We start from the raw sequence: 22468 nt of genomic DNA, 5'->3' as shown, positions 1-22468 counted from the left end.
CTCAAAACTCCATCTCTCTCTAAATCCAAACTCCATCTCTCTCTCTCACATGATCATTTCTCTTTCAAAACTCAATTTCTCTCCCTAAAACTCAAACTCCATCTCTCTTTCTCTAAAACTCCCTCTCTCTCTAAAACTCGAACTCCATCTCTCTCTCTAAAACTCCATCTCTCTCTCACACATAAGAAGGTGTGCTCGTGTTCGAGCTCAAGTGTCACACTCCAAGAATTTACAATACTGATATTTCTGAGAGGTGACAGTCAAAACAAAGCTATTTTAGATATCTAGCATGCATTGAATCAAATTCAAAACCCCCTTTTATTTTTTTTGAACTTTTAAGATTATAAAAACTCTGTTCGTAACTAATATTAACATAAAGGTCTAAACATATATACATCTCTTGACAGTACAAATTTACAATGACGAATTCTTACAAAGCAACAAAAGAAAGTTTAAGCACAACTACAATATCTTCCAAAGTTGATCCTGACGAGCACTCAAAATGAAACCGCAGTTATCTTGAAACAAATGTTTACCATAGTTTGATGAGTTTGGCTACTCAATAAGTGATCATCATAATCCTAAAAATAATCATGGTTGAAAGATATCAATATTTTCAAAAAGGAGATCTATTAACAGAAATACATCAACAGTTTCACTTTAAAAAATGCATAATTAAGTATAATTCGAATAATAGAAACGCGTATAACATTTTAACGGCAGTGCATAATTCAAATGATTTCACAAAACTATCCTACTAGCGTCCCAAGTAGGTTACCTATATAACCCATTAGCGTCCTGATGGGTCTACTTACTCCTTATTGGCGTCCCAGATAGGTCCACTTAATCCCTCCAGGTCCACTTATACCTCACCGGTGTACCGGATGAGTCCACTTAATCCCTACTAGCGTATCGGATAGGTCCACTTATACCTCACCGGCGAACCGGATGAGTCCACTTGCACACTTAAAGTATTTCTAAATCTTTTTAAACATTCGAAATCAGCAATATCATGTACTCAACATATCACTGAATTATTAATATGAATTTCACTGAAACCATTAATAACAGTCACTTTCAATAACATTTTAAAAATAATCAGTCAAATATTTTGGGCTCAAATTCAGAAAGGTAGCAGTTCGTAATGACATTCTAGCATAATTGCCAATCTAGTATGTATAGAAAAACTCTTATAGAAATCCAAGAATACGGAATTATCACAATTTATGGAGATGTCAATTCGCAAATAAACATTTAACAGACAATGCAATAATCAAATGCAAAAATATCAGTTTTCAAATAATAAGGCAATCATTTGCACATGAATTTTACATTGTCTAAATATTAAAAAACAGTAGAAAGAAATCTCACAATTTTACTAAAAGCAGAAATATCACATTTATTTTTAATAATTTTACAGTATCTAAAGTTTTCTAACAATAGACAAGAAAAATAAATTTATTTCTAAGAATTTATAGCATTTAAAATTTTTAACATAGATAAAATATCACAATTTTATTAAAAAGATTATTTTTCGAGACAATCAGGTCACTTACAGTTGCTCATCAGATTTGATTCCTCGGAACCATATATAGGTCTGGACCTTCAAAATGGTCTAAGAGATTCAAGGTTTCGAGTCCATAAGTTTTACTTTGAACGGTTACTGCTCTCACCTTTTTTATTTTCTTTGGAGGAACTAACCCTTGTCGTATGGTCAAGCCCATTGATATTGTCGACTACATGGCAGAAGTAAAAATTATATAAGCGAAGGAAGACCTCATTACCAGGCTGTTAAAAAGGGATGGTCGGGGAAGGACTACTTCAAGAGAAACATCAAAGCGTGCTTTCTTGTTATCCGCAGAACTCATACGTATATAAGGAATATAAGGGAAAACACTTGTTTTTTTTCTAATGATTTACAAAATTTAAAATTCCTTAGAGTAAATAAAATTTCACAATTTTACTAGAAGTTTATTTTTTCAAAATAATGAGGTCGCTTACGCGTAAAATTTATCGCGCCTAAAATTCATGATAATAAGCAAAAGTAATTATTTCATTTTATTTTTACAAAGAACGTATTATTTTTCTAGATAATGAAGTCACTTACCTAAAATATTTGAGAGGGAGCTTCTGATAAAAATTCAGCTAGAGAGAGGAGCTCACTGTGTTATTAAGAGGGAGAGCGAGAGTGGAGTTCTGTAAGGCGACGCCTTACCCTTCACCCTACTTAAATCTTTTAAAATGCCTCCACCTCATGTACGAGGTGTAGCGTAAATGTCCGTCTTTAACACATGAAAACCACGTCCATTAGTGGACGTGGCAATGCAACAATGCTTAAACCAAATGAATGTAAAAGCTTTTGAAAGTAGTGATGGTCCCTAAGGACCATCATGCTCATATGGACCATCACTTATTAAAAGTTTCTTTTTCATTTTTATTTATTTAATTTTTTTGATATTTTAGGATTATTACATTTTTCCCCCCTTTAAAGAAATTTAGACCTCTAAATTTGTGTACCTGATTACTGAAAAAGATAGTGATAATTTTCTCTGATTTCGTCTTCTCGTTCCCAAGTCGACTCCTCTTTTGAATGGTACTGCCATAATATACGAACCAAAGGAATCTTCTTTTTGCACAACACTTGTACCCTGCTCAATGAAGGATAGGTCCTTCCTGATCTGTAAAGGTTCATATTTCAAGATATGGGATGGGTTGGGCTAGTATTTTCGTAATGATGATACATGGAAGACATTATAAACGTTTGCCAATTCGGGTGGTAAGGAAAGTCTATAAGCGACACCTGCGATTCTTTCTAGGATTTCAAATGGTCCGATGTAACGTAGGCTCAGCTTTTCTTTCTTACCGAATCTCATAATGCCTTTTATTGGTGAGATCTTTAGGAAAACTCGATCACGTTCCTCAAATTCAAGATCTCTCAATAACTCTTTTGCCGACTCTGAGCTGTCCTGAGCTTTTCTCGAATTAATGATACCTTATCTGTGGTTATCTGGACAATTTTTTGCCCCAAGCTTTCTTTCACCAACCTCGTTCCAACAGATGGGTGATCTGCATTTCCTTTCATAGAGGGCTTCATATGGTGCCATCTGAATACTGGCTTGGAAGCTATTATTATAAACACTCTCAATCAGGGGTAAATGGTCATCCCAGTTTCCTGTAAAGTCAATGACACAGGCCCTTAGCATATCTTCCAATATTTGGATGGTTCTCTTCGATTGTCCATCACTTTGAGGGTGAAAGGCAGTGCTAAAGGTGAGTCTCGTCCCCATGGCTGATTGTAGCCTAGCCCAAAAGTTAAAAGTAAACTGAATAGCCCTGTCCGATACAATACTGACCAGAACTAAAAAACCTTTTGGTGGAATAATGTGAAAAAAGAGGTAGCACTATTTGTGTCTAAGTGCCTAACATGCCAGCAAGTAAAAGTTGAGCATCGAAGGCCTGCTGAGTTGTTGCAGCTTTTACCCATACCATTGTGGAAGTGAGAGCACATCTCTATGGATTTTGTCTCTGGCTTGCCTAGAACAAATTCAGGACATAATAGCATTTGGGTCATTGTAGACCGACTGACTAAAGCTGCCCACTTTCTGTCGATTCGCACGACTTACACTTCGGATCAACTGGCCCAATTGTATATTAAAGAAATAGTACGGTTGCATTGATACATTTTAATACTTCTGGGATGTATCGTATAACAAGAGTGATGTGCTTATTCTAAGATAGCTTTCTTCTACTCTCATTATTCGGAACACAAACCCGACCTTTGAATCTTAACATATTCTCACTACATATAGAGAATTCGTTTATCTTTCCCGGCTTCACCTCTTCTCAGACCAAATCTGTTGGATTAATTGGGGTTCTGCCTTTAGGTTGGCAATCATATTGACCACACTATTAATGGATGGAGCCGGATGCGAATCTACTATTTCCTCTAACAATCTCATTTTTTGGATCAATAGATGACCTAAGACTCCCATAGATTTTCTACTTAGAGCGTCAACCACAACGTTAGCTTTTCCTGAATGATAATGGATTGTACAATCATAATCTTTTAAGAAATCCATCTATCTTATCCGCCATAAATTTAAATCCTTCTGAGAGAAGAAGTATTTCAAGCTCTTATGATCCGTGTATATTTCGAATTACTCACCATATAGATAATGCCTCCACATTTTTAAAGCGAATACTATTGCAGCCATCTCTAAGTCATGAATTGGATATTTTTTTTCATATTCTTTCAACTATCTGGATGCATATGCCATTACTCTTCCATATTGCATTAATACATAGCCAAGACGTTATGTGAAGCATCACTATAAATCAAATATCCCCCACTCCCCTCAGGAATGGTTAAAATAGGTGCTGAAGTTAATTGAACTTTTAGTTCTTGAAAACTCTCCTCACATTCATTTGTCCACTCAAATTTGACATTTTTCTGTGTCAATCAAGTCAATGGGGTTGTGATTCGAAAAAATCCTTCTACAAATTTTCTGTAATATCCTGCTAATCCCAAAAAGCTTCGCACTTCAGTCACATTACTTGGTTGTTTCCAATTAACAATGGCTTCAACCTTTGAAGGATCAACTGATAGACCTTCCTTTGATATGACATGTCCTAAAAATGTCACTTGTTCAAGCCAAAATTCACATTTACGAAGTTTGACATAAAATTTCTTTTCTCTTAGTATTTGCAATACCATTCTTACATGCTGCTCAAGTTCTTTCTGATTCTTGGAATAAATTAAAATATCAACGATGAATAGCACAATAAATTTATCCAAAAAGGGCTTAAAGACCCGATTCATCAAATCCATAAATGCAGCCGGTGAATTGGTTAATCCAAAAGGTATGACTAAAAATTCATAATGGTCATACCTTGTTCTGAAAGCTGTCTTGAGAACATCTTCACTTTTAATCTTAAGCTGATAGTATCCAGGTCTAAGATCAATTTTTGAAATCACTTGTGATCCTTGTAATTGATCAAATAAATCATCAATTTTAAGTAATAGATACTTATCTTTCACTGTCACTTGGTTCAACAGTCTATAATCGATACACAATCTCATGGTCCTATCTTTCTTTTTAACAAACAATACCGAAGCATCTCAAAGTAACATATTGGCCTGATAAAACCTTTATTTAATAATTTTTTCAATTGTTGTTTAAGTTTCTTAAGTTCTGCAGGCGCCATTCTGTAAGGAGCCTTAGAAATTGGGGCTACCCTTGGTAATAATTCAATAGAGAATTCAATTTCAATGTCAGGCGGTAATCCTGACAATTCTTCAGGGAAAACGTCGAGAAATTCTTGGATAACCGGAGCGGTATCCAAATTTATCTATTCCTTCATATCTTCTTTGATATAAGCAATAACGCCTTGACACCCTTTTCGAAGGAGGCGATTAGCTCGAATACAAGAGATTAAATATGATGGGGAGTCTTCTTTGATATCATTGAAGTAAAATATTGGTTGATTCAGAATACTAAAGGTAACCATTTTCTTGTAACAATCAATACTTGTATTGTATGCAGAAAGCCAATCCATGCCTAAGATTACATCAAAATCTTGAATTTTTAAGAGTATTAAATCAACCAAAAGCTGCTTTTCTTCTATCTTTATTACACATGATTTGTAAACTATATTGGTGTCAATTGAATTTCCCATCGGTGTGGCTACCTCTAGAATGTATTCTAATTGTTTTGGTTCTACCTTTAAGTGGCATGCAAAGTGTGGTGACACAAATAAATGAGTAGATCCATTATCAATCAAAACATGAGCTATTTTTTGGAAGATAATAGGAGTACCTCGGATCACTGATTTTGAGGCCTGAGCGTCCTGCTGAGTGATCGAAAATACTCTTTCCTTCATTTAAGGCTTTTGAGCTATCTCTCATTGCTTTAGAAGCTGTTGCATCTGTAAGCTAGGACATTCTCTAATCTGGTGTCCCAATTTACCATATTTAAAACAGGCTTCAGTATTCCAATAACAAGGGCTCGATCCATGCTTTTTCTCAAATTTTTTACATGGTTCTATTGGGCTTTGAAATGGCAAAGCCCTTGGCTTATTGTTTGCCCTTTCAAACTGTTATCGATTAGATGGTGTGGGTTTAACCTGGCTTTTCTGATTTTTCATCTTTTGGCAATCTTCGCAATCTTTTTTGACAGTTTGGGCTTGATCCGCTATTTTAGCATAAGTTCTCAATTTTAAGACTGATATTATGCTTCTAATAGCTGGTCTGAGACCCCTTTCAAATTTTTTCACCTTTCTTGCCTCATTGTTAATCATATGTGGTGCAAACCTGGCCAATTCAGTAAACTTGGCCTTGTATTGTGCTACTGTCCGATTTCCTTGAATTAATTCAAAAAATTCTATTTCTTTTTAGTCTCGAATAAAATCTGAGAAATACTTTTCATTAAATGCCTATAGAAATAGTTCCCAAGTCAAGGGTTTATTTTCTTTGACCAATACTAATTTTGCCATTCGCCACCAATGTTGTGCTTCAAGTTCTAACATAAAAACTGCCAAGGCCACCTTCCTATCATCAGGACATTCCATTACCTTGAATGTTTTCTCCAATTACATAATCCATCCCTTGGCTTCCAGTGGGTTTACAACACCCTTAAAAGAAGGTGGGTTCAATTTCTTAAATTGCTCGATATTACTCCCACCATTACCCGTAACTGCCTGCTTGGGTGGTTGTTGTTTTCCATTTGATGTTGCATTAGAGCAACCATATTTTCCAAGGCTTTGTGAATTCCTTCCATATTAGCTTCAACTATTCAGGATCTTGACTTCGTCACAGTCCGTACACACAATAAATGTGATTTCAAGTACATTTTTTTAAATTTCCTAAGATTCTTATACCTATTGTTCTGATACCATAATTGTCACACCCCAATAATTTACAATACTGATATTCCTGAGAGGTGACAGTCAAAACAAAGCAATTCTAGATATGTACCATGCATTGAATCAAATCAAAAACTCCCTTTTATTTTTTTTGAAATTTTAGGATTATTATATAAACTCTATTCGTAACTAATATTAACATAAAGGTCTAAACACATATACATCTCTTGACAGGACAAATTTACAATGGCGAATTCTTACAAAGTAACAAAAGAAAGTGTAAGCACAACTACAATATCTTCCAAAGTTGATCCTCACGAGCACTCAAAACGAAACCGCAGTTATCCTGAAAAAAATGTTTACCATAGTTTGATGAGTTTGGCTACTCAATAAATGATCATCAAAATCCTAAAAATAATCATGGTTGAAAAATATCAATATTTTCAAAAAGGAGATCTATTAATAGAAATGCATCAACAGTTTTACTTTAAAAAATACATAATTAAGTATAATTCGAATAATTGAAATGCGTATAACATTTTAACGGCAGTGCATAATTCAAAGGATTTCACAAAATACCCCACTAGCATACCAGGTAAGTCACCTATATACCCCATTAGCATCCTGATGGGTCTACTTAATCCCTATCGATATCCCGGACAGGTCCACTTAATCCCTCCAGGTCCACTTATACATCACCGGTGTACCAGATAAGTCCACTTAATCCCTACCTGCGTACCGGATAGGTCCACTTATACCTCACCGGCGAACCGGATGAATCCACTACCACACTTAAAGTATTTTTAAATCTTTTTAATCATTCGATAACAGCAATATCATGTGCTCAACATATCACTGAAATTATTAATATGAATTTCACAAAAACCATTAATAACAGTCCCTTTCAGTAACATTTCAAAAATAACCAATCAAATATTTTGGGCTCAAATTAAAAAAGGTAGCAGTTTGTAAAGACATTCTAGCATAATTGCCAATCTAGTACGTATAAAAAAACTCTTATAGAAATCCAAGAATACGGAATTATCAAAATTTATGGGATGTCAATTCGCAAATAAACATTTCACAAACAATGCTATAATCAAATGCAAAAATATTAGTTTTCAAATAATAAGGCATTCATTTGCACATGAATTTTACAATGTCTAAATATTCAAAAACAGTAGAAAGAAATCTCACAATTTTACTAAAAGCAGAAATATCACATTTATTTCTAATAATTTTACAGTATCTAAAATTTTCTAACAATAGACAAGAAAAATAAATTTATTTCTAAGAATTTACAGCATTTAAAATTTTTAACATAGATAAAATATCACAATTTTATAAAAAAGATTATTTTTCGAGACAATGAGGTCACTTACAGTTGCTCATAAAATTTGATTCATCGGAACCATATATAGGTCTGGACCTTCAAAATGGTCTAAGGGATTCAAGGTTTAGAGTCCCTATGTTTTACTTTGTACAGTTACTGCTCTCGTCTTTTTATTTTCTTTGGAGGAACTAACCCTTGTCGGATTATCAAGCCCCTTGAAATTGCGGACTACATGGCAGAAGTAAAAATTATATAAGCGAAGGAAGACCTCATTACGAGGCTGTTAAAAAGGGATGGTCGGAGAAGGACTACTTCAAGAGAAACATCAAACCGTGCTTTTATGTTATCCTCAGAACTCATATGTATATAAGGAATATAAGGGAGAACACTTTTTTTTTTTTCTAATGATTTACAATATTTAAAATTCCTAACAGTAAATAAAATTTCACAATTTTACTAAAAGTTTATTTTTTCAAAATAATGAGGTCGCTTGCGCATAAAATTTGTCGCGCCTAAAATTTATGATAATAAGCCGAAGTAATTATTTCATTTCATGTTTAAAAAGAACGGATTATTTATCCAGATAATGAAGTCACTTACCTAAAATATTTGAGAGGGAGCTTCCGATAAAAATTCGGCTATAGAGAGGAGGTCACTGTGTCTGTAAGAGGGAGAGCGAGAGTGGAGTTCTGTAAGGCGACGCCTTACCCTTCACCCTACTTAAATATTTTAAAGCGCCTCCACCTCATGTATGACGTGTAACGTAAATGTCCGCTTTTAACACCTGAAAACCACATCCACTAAAGGACATGGCAATGCAACAAAGCTTAAACAAAATGAAGGTAAAAGCTTTTGAAAGTAGTGATGGTCCCTAAGGACCATCATGCTCACATGGACATCACTTATTAAAAGTTTCTTTTTTATTTTTATTTATTTATTTTTTTTGAAATTTTAGGATTACTACAATCTTCCCCCCTTTAAAGAAATTTAGTCCTGTAAATTTGTGTACCTAATTACTGAAAAAGATATAGACATTTTTCTCTGATTTCGTCTTCTCGTTCCCAAGTTGACTCCTCTTTTGAATGGTACTGCCATAATATACGGACCAAAGGAATGTCCTTTTTGCGCAACACTTGTACCCTTTTATCCAGTATCAAAATTGGATGCTCAATAAAGGATATGTCCTTCCTGATCGGTAAAGGTTCATATTTCAAGATATGAGATAGGTCGAGCTAATATTTTCGTGGTGATGATACATGGATGATATTATGGACGTTTGCCAATTCGGGTGATAAGGCAAGTCTATAAGCGACACCTCCGATTCTTTCCAGGATTTCAAAAGGTCTGATGTAACGTGGGCTCAGCTTTCCTTTCTTGCTGAATCTCATAATGCCTTTTATTGGTGAGATCTTTAGGAAAACTCGATCACCTTCTTCAAATTCAAGATCTCTCCGTCGGTTATCGACATAACTCTTTTGCTAACTCTGAGCTGTCTTGAGCCTTTTTCGAATTAATGCTATCTTATCTGTGGTTACCTGGACAATTTCTGGTCCTAAAAGCTTTCTTTTACCAACCTCGTTCCAACAGATGGGTGACCTGCATTTCCTTCTATACAGGGCTTCATTTGGTGCCATCTGAATACCGACGTGGAAGCTATTATTATAAGCAAACTCAATCAGGGGTAAATGGTCATCTCAGCTTCCTGTAAAGTCAATGACACAGGCCCTCAGCATATCTTCCTAGGTTTGGATGGACCTCTTCGATTGTCCATCAGTTTGGGGGTGAAAGGCAGAGCTAAAGGTGAGTCTCGTTCCCATGGCTGACTGTAGCCTAGTCCAAAATTTAGAAGTAAATCGAGCATTCATGTCTGATACAATACTGATTAGAACTCCATGCAACCACACTATTTCCTTAATATACAACTGGGCCAGTCGATCCAAAGTGTAAGTCGTGCGAATCGACAGAAAGTGGGCAGGTTTGGTCAGCCGGTCTACAATGACCCAAATGCTATCATGTCTTGAATTTATTCTAGGCACGCCAGAGACAAAATCCTTAGAAATGTGCTCCTACTTCTACTCTGATACGGGTAAAGGCTGCGACAACCCAACGGGCTTTTGATGCTCAGCTTTTACTTGGTGGCATGTTAGGCACTTAGACACAAATAATGCTACCTCTTTTTTCACAATATTCTACCAAAAGGTTTTTTTCAGGTCCTGATACATTTTAATACTTCCGGGATGTATCGTATAACGAGAGTGATGTACTTCTTCCAAGATAGCTTTCTTCACACTCTCATCATTCGGGACACAAACCGGACCTTTGAATCTTAGCAAATCCTCACTACATAAAGAGAATTCGTCTCTCTTTCCCAGCTTCACCTCTTGCAATTGTTATAAGTTGATGCTCTTTCCTTTGTGCTGATCAAATCTGTTGGATTAATTGGGGTTTTGCCTTAATGTTCGCAATCGTACTTATCACACCATTAATGGATGGAGCCAGATGGCAATCGACTATTTCCTCTAACAATCTCATTTTTTGGATCATTAGATGAGCTAAGACTCCCGTAGATTTTCTACTTAGAGCGTCGGCCACAACGTTAGCTTTTCCTGAATGATAATGGATTGTACAATCATAATCTTTTAAGAAATCCATCTATCTTATCTGTCGTATATTTAAATCCTTATGAGAGAAGAGGTATTTCAAGCTCATATGATCCGTGTATATTTAGAATTGCTCACCATATAGATAATGCCTCTACATTTTCAAAGCGAATACTATTGCAGCTACCTCTAAGTCATGAATTAGATATTTTTTCTCATATTCTTTCAACTGTCTAGATGCATATGCCACTACTTTTCCATATTGCATTAATACACAACCCAAGCCTTTTTGTGAAGCATCACTATATATCACAAATCCCCCACTCCCCTCAGGAATAGTTAAAATAGGTGCTGAAGTTAATCGAACTTTTAGTTATTGAAAACTTTTCTCACATTCACTTGTCCACTCAAATTTGACATTTTCCAGTGTCAATCGAGTCAATGCGGTTGTGATTCGAGAAAATCCTTCTACAAATTTTCTGTAATATCCTGCCAATCCCAAAAGCTTCGAACTTCAATCACATTACTTGGTTGTTTCCAATTAACAATGGCTTCAACCTTTGAAGGATCAACTGATACACCTTCCTTTGATATGACATGTCATAAAAATGTCATTTGTTCATGCCAAAATTTACATTTACTAAGTTTGGCATACAATTTCTTTTCTCTTAATATTTGCAATACTATTCTTACACGCCGCTCATGTTCCTTTTTGTTCTTGGAATAAATTAAAATATCATCGATGAATAACACAATAAATTTATCCAAAAAGGGCTTAAAGACCCGATTCATCAAATCCATAAATGCAACCGGTGCATTGGTTAATCCAAAAGGCATGACTAAAAATTCATAATGGCCATACCTTGTTCTGAAAGCTGTCTTGAGAACATCTTCACTTTTAATCTTATGCTGATGGTATCCAGATCTAAGATCAATTTTTTAAAACACTTGTGATCATTGTAATTGATCAAATAAATCATCAATTTTAGGTAATGGATACTTATTTTTCACGGTCACTTGGTTCAACTGTCTATAATTGATACACAATCTCATGGTCCCATCTTTCTTTTTAACAAACAATACCGGAGCACCCCAAGGTAACACACTGGGCCTGATAAAACCTTTATCTAATAATTTTTCCAATTGTTGTTTAAGTTCTTTAAGTTCTAAAGGTGCCATTCTGAAAGGTGCCTTAGAAATTGAGGCTACCCCTGACAATAATTCAATAGAGAATTCAATTTCACTATCAGGCGGTAATCCTGGCAATTTTTCAGGAAAAACGTCGAGAAATTATCGGATAACCGGAGTGACATCCAAATTTATCTCTTCTGTCTTATCTTCTTTGATATAAGCAAGAAAGCCTTGGCACCCTTTTCAAAGGCGGCGATTAGCTCGAATATAAGAGATTAAATATGATGGGGAGTCTTCTTTGATACCATTGAAGTAAAATACTGGTTGATTCAGAAGACTAAAGGTAACCATTTTCTTGAAACAATCAATACTTTCATGGTATGCAGAAAGCTAATCCATGCCTAAGATTACATCAAAATCTTGAATTTCTAAGAGTATTAAATCAACCAACAGTTCTTTTTCTTTTATCTTTATTACACAGGATTTGTCCACTATATTGGTGTCAATTGAATTTCCCATCGATGTGGCTAACTTTAGAATGTATTGCAATTGTTCTGGTTCTACCTTTAAGTGGCATGCAAAGTGTGGTGACACAAATGAATGAGTAGATCTAGGATCAATCAAAACATGAGCTACTTTTTGAAAGATAATAGGAGTACCTTAGATCACTGATTTTGAGGCCTGAGCATCTTGTTGGGTGATCGCAAATACTCTTCCCTTCATCTGAGGCTTTTAAGCTATCTCTCATTGCTTTGGAAGCTATTGCATCTGTAAGCTAGGACATTTTCTAATCTGGTGCCCCAATTTTCCACATTTAAAACAGAATCCAGTATTCCAACAACTTGGGCTCGATCCGCTATTTCAGCATAAGTTCTCAATTTTAAGATTGATATTATGCTTTTAATAGCTGGTCTGAGACCCCTTTCAAATTTTTTCACCTTTTTTGCCTCATTGTTAATCATATGTGGTGCCAACCTGGCAAATTCAGTAAACTTGGCCTTGTATTGTGCTACTGTTCGATTTCCTTGGATTAATTTAAAAAGTTTCATTTTTTTTTGGTATCGAATAAAATCTAGGAAGTACTTTTCATTAAATGCCTCTAAAAATACTTCCCATGTCAAGTGTTTATTTTCTTTGACCAATACTACTTTTGCCATTCGCCACCAATGTTGTGCTTCAAGTTCTAACATAAAAACTGCCAATGCCACCTTCTTATCATCAGGACATTCCATTACCTCGAATGTTTTCTCCAATTGTATAATCCATCCCTTGGCTTCTAGTAGGTTTACATCACCCTTAAAAGGTGGGTTCAATTTCTTAAATTGCTCGATATTACTCCCACCATTACCCGAAACTGACTGCCTGGGTAGATTGTTGTTTTCCATCTGCTGTTGTACTAGAGCAACCATATTTTCCAAGGCTTTGTGAATTCCTTCCATATTAGCTTCAGCTATTTTGGATCTTGACTTTGTCCCGATTTGTACACACAATAAATGTGATTTTAAGTACATTCTTTTTAAATTTCTTAAGAATCTTAAACCTATTGCTCTGATAGCATAATTGTTACACCCCAAGAATTTACAATACTGATATTCCTGAGAGGTGACAGTCAAAACAAAGCAATTTTAGATATCTACCATGCATTGAATCAAAATCAAAACCCCATTTTATTTTTATTGTTTTTTGACATTTTAGGATTATTATATAAACTCTATTCATAACTAATATTAACATAAAGGTCTAAACATATATACATCTCTTGACAGGACAAATTTACAAATGGTGAATTCTTACAAAGTAACAAAAGAAAGGTTAAGCATAACTACAATATCTTCTAAAGTTGATCCTGACGAGCACTTAAAATGAAACCGCAGTTATCCCGAAAAAAATGTTTACCATAGTTTGATGAGTTTGGCAACTCAGTAAGTGATCATCATAATCTTAAAAATAATCATGGTTGAAAGATATCAATATTTTCAAAAAGAGATCTATTGAAAGAAATGCATCAACAATTTCACTTTAAAAAAAGCATAATTAAGTATAATTTGAATAATTGAAATGCCTATAACATTTTAACGGCAGTGCATAACTCAAAGGATTTCACAAAATACCCTACTGGCGTCCCAACTAGGTCACCTATATACCCCATCAGCGTCCTGATGGGTCCACTTAATCCCTATCGACGTCCCAGATAGGTCCACTTAATCCCTCCAAGTCCACTTATGCCTCACCGATGTACCGGATGAGTCCACTTAATCCCTACCGGCGTACCGGATAGGTCCACTTATACCTCACCGGCGAACCGAAAGAGTCCACTTGCATACTAAAAGTATTTCTAAATCTTTTTAAACATCCGAAAGCAGCAATATCTTGTACTCAACATATCACTGAAATTATTATTATGAATTTCACTTAAACCATTAATAACAGTCATTTTCAATAACATTTCAAAAATAACCAATCAAATATTTTGGGCTCAAATTCCGAAAGGTAGCAGTTCGTTAAGACATTTGAGCATAATTGCCAATCTAGTATGTATAAAAAAACTCTTATAGAAATCCAAGAATACGGAATTATCACAATTTATGGGATGTCAATTCGTAAATAAACATTTCACAGACAAAGCTATAATCAAATGCAAAAAAATCAGTTTGCAAATAATAAGGCAGTCATTTACACATGAATTTTACAATGTCTAAATATTCAAAAACAGTAGAAAGAAATCTTACAATTTTACTAAAAGCAGAAATATCACATTTATTTCTAATAATTTTACAGTATCTAAAATTTTCTAACAATAGACAAGAAAAATAAATTTATTTATAAGAATTTACAGCATTTAAAATTTCTAACATAGATAAAATATCACAATTTTATAAAAAAGATTATTTTTCGAGAGAAGGAGGTCACTTACAGTTGCTCATCAGATTTGATTCATCGGAACCATATATAGGCATAGACCTCCAAAATGGCCTAAGAGATTCAAGGTTTAGAGTCCCTAAGCTTTACTTTCTACGGTTACTGCTCTCACCTTTTTATTTTCTTTGGAGGAACTAACCCTTGTCGGATGGTCAAGCCCCTTAAAATTGCCGACTAAATGGCAAAAGTAAAAATTATATAAGCGAAGGAAGACCTCATTACTAGGATGTTAAAAAGGGATGGTCGGAAAAGGACTACTCCTTTCCTGTTATCCTCAGAACTCATACGTATATAGAGAATATAAGGAAAAACATTTTTTTTTTTTCTAATGATTTACAATATTTAAAATTCCTAACAGTCTATAAAATTTGACAATTTTACTATAAGTTTATTTTATCAAAATAAGGAGGTCGAACCCCATCTCGCGCGGAAAACAAGCATCCACGCTAACCAAAATGACATTTGTTATATTTGATATGGATGAGTAGTATTCAATTTAAAGCTTAAAAATACTTGGTTAACACCAAAACCCACCAGAATCGGAACCGGTCGCAGGCCGATTTCGATATAACCGGCCGATTAGCAGTTAGATCGGCCGGTTAGCAATTAGATCGACCGGTTTTGCAAATACTGATCTCAACATCAATTTGCATGCACATGAGAAAAAAATAGATTTCAAGTTTTGGAAATAGTTTATTTTGTAACGCATTTTTGGACCGTCAAGTTTAAAGATTTTCAAGTTTTATCTCTCAATTTACATTATTTTTTAAGCTTTAAATTTTATAAATAAAGATGAAAATATATTTTAAAGCTATCAAAAAGATTTGCGGAGTTGAAACCACATTTCTCGACACTATTTGAAGGTTAGCTCTAATTTAATCGTTTAGAGCCTAGGCTCCATACAAACAGCACCCTATTAAAATGCTTAATGTCTATCGTTAATTTCATGCCTCACGGTGAGTACCTAGACTTGGACATGCACGAACGACTGTCTGCGTGTGTAGCATTCTCTTAATAATAGTCTGCTAAATCAATCTGAGGTTCACTAAATATTGCAGGCGGCACAAACAAATTGAGGTTCACCAAATATCACATACCAGTATTGGTTCTCTAAGGCTCCAGTTTGCGTACTGTAAAACTGAGGTTCCGAAGCAAGAATCTCACTCTTGGATTGCAGCTTCCAGCCTTCCAACTTCTAACATAGCTCACAGATCTAATGTCATGTAGTAACGATGATTTGCAGGTTTTCCATCTTGCATGTCAATGGACAACCATTTTGTTGACTAGACCATGATTACATCGGAGAACCGCCGAGCAATTCGAGGAAGCTCTAAGCAGAATTTACAGAGCTGCCTGTTAACCCCCTACTTCCATAGATATAAGAACCCCATACAAGAGGAACACAAGGGTTACACATCAATTATAAAGTTGGGGACAAAGAGTGGCGTTTTCAATGTCTACTCAATAGGAAAAAGGGCATGGTCAACCACGTGTTGTTGAATGCGGTAGCATTCTCACAGGTTTTGTACTTCAATGTATATGAACTACCTCTTCTCACCACCTTTAGTGTGGTGATGGTATATTGGTTTCCTGCGATGCACAACCACGCCAAGTTGACGATTTGTGGCTATCCGTATGATTTTCTAATAGATAACATCAAAATCAAGAATCAAATATAGCATGGCCTAAGCTCATAGGAGTGGGGGATTTTGGAAGCACAATTGGTGAAATAGGAAAATGAAGACTAAGGTGCCGCACAGATCAGTCACGGAACACAACTGGGACTCCCTTGCAAAAAGATGTTTGGGATATAGTAGAAAGAATGACGAGAAGATTAGCATCCACGAAGTAGGATTATGCCTCTGTGGGAGGAAAGACTATGATGATAAGGCCACACTCTCAAATATAGCAGTGAATCATATGACCCTGTATTAGATGCCGGTTGCTAATAGAGGGGTTACAAATGAAATTCCTGTGGAATGGGGCAGGGGAGAGATTTCACTTGTAGCCTGGGACACAGTTGACATTAAATGCTGACGGGGGCTTTGGACTTACAAAGCTAAGAGAGGTAAACAGAGCACCGCTTTGGAGATTTGTGACAAATAAGAACCATCTCTGGCCTCAGGTGATCGCTAGCAAATATGGAACCATGCGAAGGGGTTGGCTACCTAAGATGGTGAATCTGATATCCAACAAAACCTTTTCACATCTGGAAAAGACCATCAATCTAATACAAAATGAATTCAGCAAACACAATAGATTATTCGCCAAATGACGACACCTAGTGAGGATCTAGAGGGATCTATGGTATGGTGAAGATACACTGCCGGACAGAAATCCTAATCTTTTTCAGATTGCAGCTGACCTGGAGGAGGAATCTCAGGAACGGACAAACTCATCATCCGACTTCTGGCGAGGAGGTGGAGAAATTTCAGAAGCATTCCATTCGGGGAAATGAGGTAATTCTTTCAGGTCCAGGTATGTTTTTCGCTTGCTCATTCTATAAAGTCCTTGCTATCCAAACCTTTGCCCAAAAGTTGTAGGTAGGGTGTATTCCCTTCCAAGCTCACTAAGGTTCAGACATTCACATGGTTAGCAAGTCTCAACAAAGCCCTAATACAAGTGGATCATTTACAACATAGATGAATCCACATGGCAAATAGTGTATAATGTACCTTGAGGATAAAAAGGAATGACACATTTTGGCATTGTGAATCTACCATTCAAATTTCTTCCTACTTCCTACTTCCTACTTCCTACTTCCTAAAGAAATATTATATCCCTTGAGCACATCCACAGTCACCAGTCTCCCACATCATTGGGTAACCCCCCACTACTGAAAACAAGTCGCACCTTCTGGAATCTGATGGTTCTAGGGGGCGAATTGTTCCATTTAGCTGAAAACTTGGAATGAAATCAATGAATTTTCCAAGGCAGATCCTCTAGAATAACAATCCTCCAGAAACACACAAAACTTGTGAACAGGAGAAAACAACAGGACATTTGAGGGCACTACAACTAGATGCACCAAGCAGAATTTTGAAAATTTAGCGAGATTCTTGTAACCCATTTTTGGGAAAATACACAGTTTTACACTTTGTCTATAACTTATCTTAAAAAATTACCTCTTCCTGACTGCAGCCTTAGCCCCACTCAAACTTCATTTATCATAGAGGCTAGTGGTTTGGAACTTCTAGACCCGCAACTAGGTGCAGGCCCGAATTCCATGTTCAGTGAAAACGAAGAATCACATCATCCTCATCCCCAACAGCCCTTTTTGACAAGATCAAATCCCAGGTCATATTCTGGGCCTCCAATCACCCTTTATACAGAGGCTTCTCGTCCTCGGCATTCCATCAGAAGTGGCAGGCCTTACTCCACCTTGATCATCAGCAACCTTCTCGTGCATCACTCTGGAGACCCCTGAGTGTGGCCTAGTTGAACTGAATTTTGATGGCTGCTCCTTAGGTAACCTAGGCCCTGTTGGAATTGGAGGCTTTTTTCCAAAATCACCAAGGTTCTATCCTGGCCTCTTTCTCGAAACCCATTGGCCATGCTGATGCCCAATTAGCAGAGGCGCTTGCCCTCCTCGAAGGGCTCAAACTATTCAACCCTTCCTGGAGCCCTGGACTAATAATCAAAGATGACTCTCGAAATACTATCACCTGGGCTTCAGGCTCCACTGCTTGCCCTTGTTACCTGCTGAAATTTCCCACCTGACAAGCTCCCTCTCTCACTTCTGGTTTCACATTTGGCGAGAGAGTAACACAGACACCGATGCCCTTGCCAAGGTTGGTGCTACCTCAGCTAGTGATTTAGTGGATTTTTTAGACTCAGTCGATTCTTATATTGCAGCACACCCCCCCCCCCGGTATTTAGAATCCCCTCTCTTGTCTTCTCCCACCCTTGGAGGTGTTATACAAAGCGTCCCCCTCAGGGGAGAGCCAATTTTTAATGTACATAGCTTCCTTTGAAGAAGCACATTTTTATACTTGATTTCCTTTAATGCAATACAGTTGACACTTTTCCCAAAAAAAAAAATACAGTTGACACTTTTCCCAAAAAAAAAAAACATAACTATTAGTAGCTTACCAATCCAAGAAAGAGTACAAGAAAAGAAAAGAAAGCAAGAAGTAGTACATTGCAGGTCATCCTATCCATACATTGCCACCTTCTACTTTACCAGTCCATTTGATTTTCAAATTAATTACAAAAAATGAATTCATAAGTTTACCTCCAATACCCTGATCCCACAGAGGGGAAAATCCAACATAATACCATGCAAAGCTACCCATCTTTCCCAGGGATGACCCTTCATGAAAAATAAATGAAACATCAGTACTCACTCCAATGTTGCTCGGAGTCAATCCATCATCTTAATCAAATTACTCATCAAACAACTACCTTACGCTCTTCTTCAATACCCAAAATCACAGAGATCCGAAAGGGTTCTACCTGATAGATTACTGAAAGAAAAAACATCTATAACTCTGCAACAAAAATCAGTCACAACAGATACAAATAGCTTCTATATCACAATGAAACGAGACTATAATGTCAAAGGTCAGATCCCCCTGTAAATTCTGAGGAGCTCTTCAACCTCATCAGCATATTCATACACAAACTTACTAAGAAAACTCTTCTCTGTCAGATCACACACAGTTGAGAAGCTCGGAGATTTACGAAGAAGTCGCTTGCTTCTTAGATGTTCCACTACTCTATGCCTGGGTACCACTCTCCCCTCAAAGCTGTACATAAGCAATGTGGGATGAAGAATCATATAAGGGCCGTCAAATTTGAGTGTATTCAGATAAAACTCCATAGCACATCGAATCTTTTCTTTCGAAACCAACAGTACATGTGGTGCCCTTTTGAAAGCAGTAATTACATCTTTCTCAGACCACCCAAAACTCTGAAATAACTTAATCTTTTCCTCCCATTTCTCTTTTGTCAAAGAGCACATGACCCCAATAGCATGAACATACAGGCTTGCATCTCGACTAAAGCCCAATTCATCGACCCTTTGTATAACACTCTTGACCAAGTCAGGGTTCAAAACTAGAACTCGAGGAAAATTCATTATCAATTTTGCTATCTGAGAGAGACTGATTCCACAACTCTGCATATAGTTTGTTAGAGGCAACAGGGTTTTCTTCAAATCTGTCTTTAGAAGCCAACCAGAATGCTTAATTGCTCTATAGACATTATCGTCGGTTTCAAGAACAAGTTTGAGAAACTCAATCAAATGGCACAATCGTTCCTCGCCACGCCATAGAATGCCTGGATCATTAGAGATTAAATTGGTCAATCTGGCGTCAGAGAGGCCCAAATCCTGAAATATCTTTAGCTTGCGCTTTAGGGTTTTATCCACACTAGCTCTCAAGACTCTTGGGCTTCTTTTTAGCATTTCTTCTATTTGGGTCTGAGAGAAACCACATTCCTTGAAGTAAGAGACTGTAGCATCAGCTTTCTTGTGGCTTCTAACATGGCCTAGTTGGGCACAGACTGGAAGGATGCTATCCTTAGAGAACCCATGCTTCTTGATCAAGTAATCAGCAAGGGGGAATGGTAATGCTGTCTCTCGTTTGGTGAGATTCGAAGAGAATGGAGCAAACGAATTTAGGGTTACAATGCATGTGGGGATATGGATATTGGATAATTTCAGGAAGTGAAAGAGGGCGAGTTTCTTATGGAGATTCATTTCTTATATCTAGTTGAGAGAGATCTGGCATGTTACATGAGTAATGGCGCTGTAGAGAGAAAGAGATTTCATGGAGAAGAATTGCATAAAAAGAAGAGAGAGAAAGATTTCAGAGGGCATGCCTGCGGATTGGGGGCACTGCAAGAACCAGCCTTCAACTTCTACCTCAGGCGAACCACTTCATTTGAGGGCACAAGGAAAGTCACAGAAATTAGGGCAACAATATTATAAGCTATATCTACAATGATCGAAGTTTTCTCAATATGAAATCGTTACCCTCCATTTATTAAGTTCGACGGTGGATGTCATAGAGAGTACTGTGCCTGTCTTTAGGAAGAAGTGCTTAAACTCTTTCTAGATATGAAGGGAAAAGGTTAAAATAACTCCTAGGCTTTACGTAAAAAGGAAAGGCCTCTATACTTCCCTACCGTATAGAAGATCTATGTTTACTTTACCATTCAGCGGATCAATTTTGATCAAGAGGGTCACTTATCGTTTGATTTTAGATCCGACGGCTTAAAAATTGGATAAATATGAAATTTGGAACGTGGCATCTTCTCATTGAAGTGTACCTATAAATAATATTAAAAATAATTTTTTGATAAAATATAATGATCAAATACCCCTTAAAACTTTAAAAGGTATTTTGGTCATTTTATTTTATTGAAAATATTTGTTTTATATTTTTCGCTAGTGTGAGTTTAATAGAGGATCGGACGACCAAAATTCGGTGTCAAAATAATCTATAGAAAAAAAACTAAAACTAAAATAGTTTAGAGATGTGACATTGTGATTGAAGTAGTCTTAACTCTCCATTAAGAATGGACGGTCGGATATGGGTAAGTATATAAGTTTTATGCTATAAGGACATCATAAAAAGCTTATCCTTATGAAGAAAAAGACAAAGCTTCACTTCAAAACTTACTAGAAAAGTAAACATTTGATGGCAGAAATTTTTTAAATAGATCATCTCAACCTTGACAATTGTGGTTGTGAAACAAATTAGGGTTCTAATATCTAAAAATAGTGTATATTATAAAATATTATGTTGATAGTTCATTTTCAAGTATTTATGGATTTGCAAGATCTATAGTTTTTTTAGAACTACAAATTTTAGTCGGTGATGAAAATTGATTTTAGATCAATCTTACATATTTTCATGGACAAAGTGTTTTCCAAACAAGGTTTTGAGGTGACGATTGTTGCCGCCTTTTGAATGTTGTCCCATCAAATCAATCGCGCTTTGAAGAATACCAGTTTCACCAAAGAAAAAATTACTGATTAGGTGGATGAAATGGGGAATGGAATGTGCAATAAGGAAAAAAATGGAAGAAACGATTAAAAAAATGGACTTGTTTATTGCCATATTATGCACTCTCTCAATAATGTAATTTGTTCCATGACGGTAAAATAACAGTGTGCAAAAGGTCATCCGAGCAAATCATTCTTGGGCATATCTAAAACAGAAAGTCATATAAAAATGCTTGTTTATTTTGCTTGGTATAGGCAAATTTACTATACACTAGTGTTGTCTAAATATAGAGAAAGAGAATGGTGCATTTGTATTTTTAGAGTTGCCTAAATATAGAGAAAGAGAATAGTGCATTTATATTTTTAGACACCATGTACACATTCACATCACGTATACTGAGATCGAGCCTGAGCCCGACCCGTACATATGCTACAGCAAGGGATGCCTCATGCAAGCGTGTGTTATTAAGCACCTCATACATGCATACACATTACATGCTTTGCGTGCACTCACACCTTTGTTCAATAATTTAATGCATGAGTACTCCCGCATTCTTTCCTACTTCATTTTTCTACCTGGGACTAAACCCCACTGCTTTTTCTCTCTATCTATTAAAAATTAGAAAAAAATATTTATAAACATCTTTAAATATCTAATAGTATTTTACCATA

General features: G+C 36.1%; 1 protein-coding gene across 8 annotated transcripts in view; it reads right to left on the bottom strand.

Annotated features, from left to right (window-relative positions):
* Positions 1–294: 294 nt before the first annotated feature.
* The window catches only part of LOC18427339 (transcription termination factor MTERF15, mitochondrial), a 41303-nt gene continuing 19129 nt past the window's right edge, over positions 295–22468 (bottom strand). The window contains exons 1-4 of one of the 8 annotated variants that reach the window (XR_016054811.1): positions 19474–20742; positions 19079–19156; positions 8795–8994; positions 7002–7207 (exon numbers count right to left, since the gene is read on the bottom strand). Coding sequence is in view for 4 of the 8 variants with exons in the window: in XM_088865667.1 (XP_088721793.1) it covers positions 18993–19156; positions 19474–20545 (1236 nt within the window). In the remaining 4 variants the exon portion in view is untranslated. Of the gene's footprint in view, positions 582–1717; positions 1737–7001; positions 7208–8794; positions 8995–18792; positions 18867–18966; positions 19157–19248; positions 20743–22468 lie in introns of those variants that run through there. The other 7 variants (XM_088865669.1, XM_088865671.1, XM_088865668.1 and 4 more) reach the window with 7 other exon arrangements.

Source organism: Amborella trichopoda, chromosome 4, assembly GCF_054954075.1.
Source record: "Amborella trichopoda isolate Santa Cruz 75 chromosome 4, AtrichopodaSantaCruz75HAP2 v2.0, whole genome shotgun sequence".
NCBI classification, from domain to species: Eukaryota; Viridiplantae; Streptophyta; class Magnoliopsida; order Amborellales; family Amborellaceae; genus Amborella; species Amborella trichopoda.
This window is presented reverse-complemented; position numbering and strand designations above follow the sequence as displayed.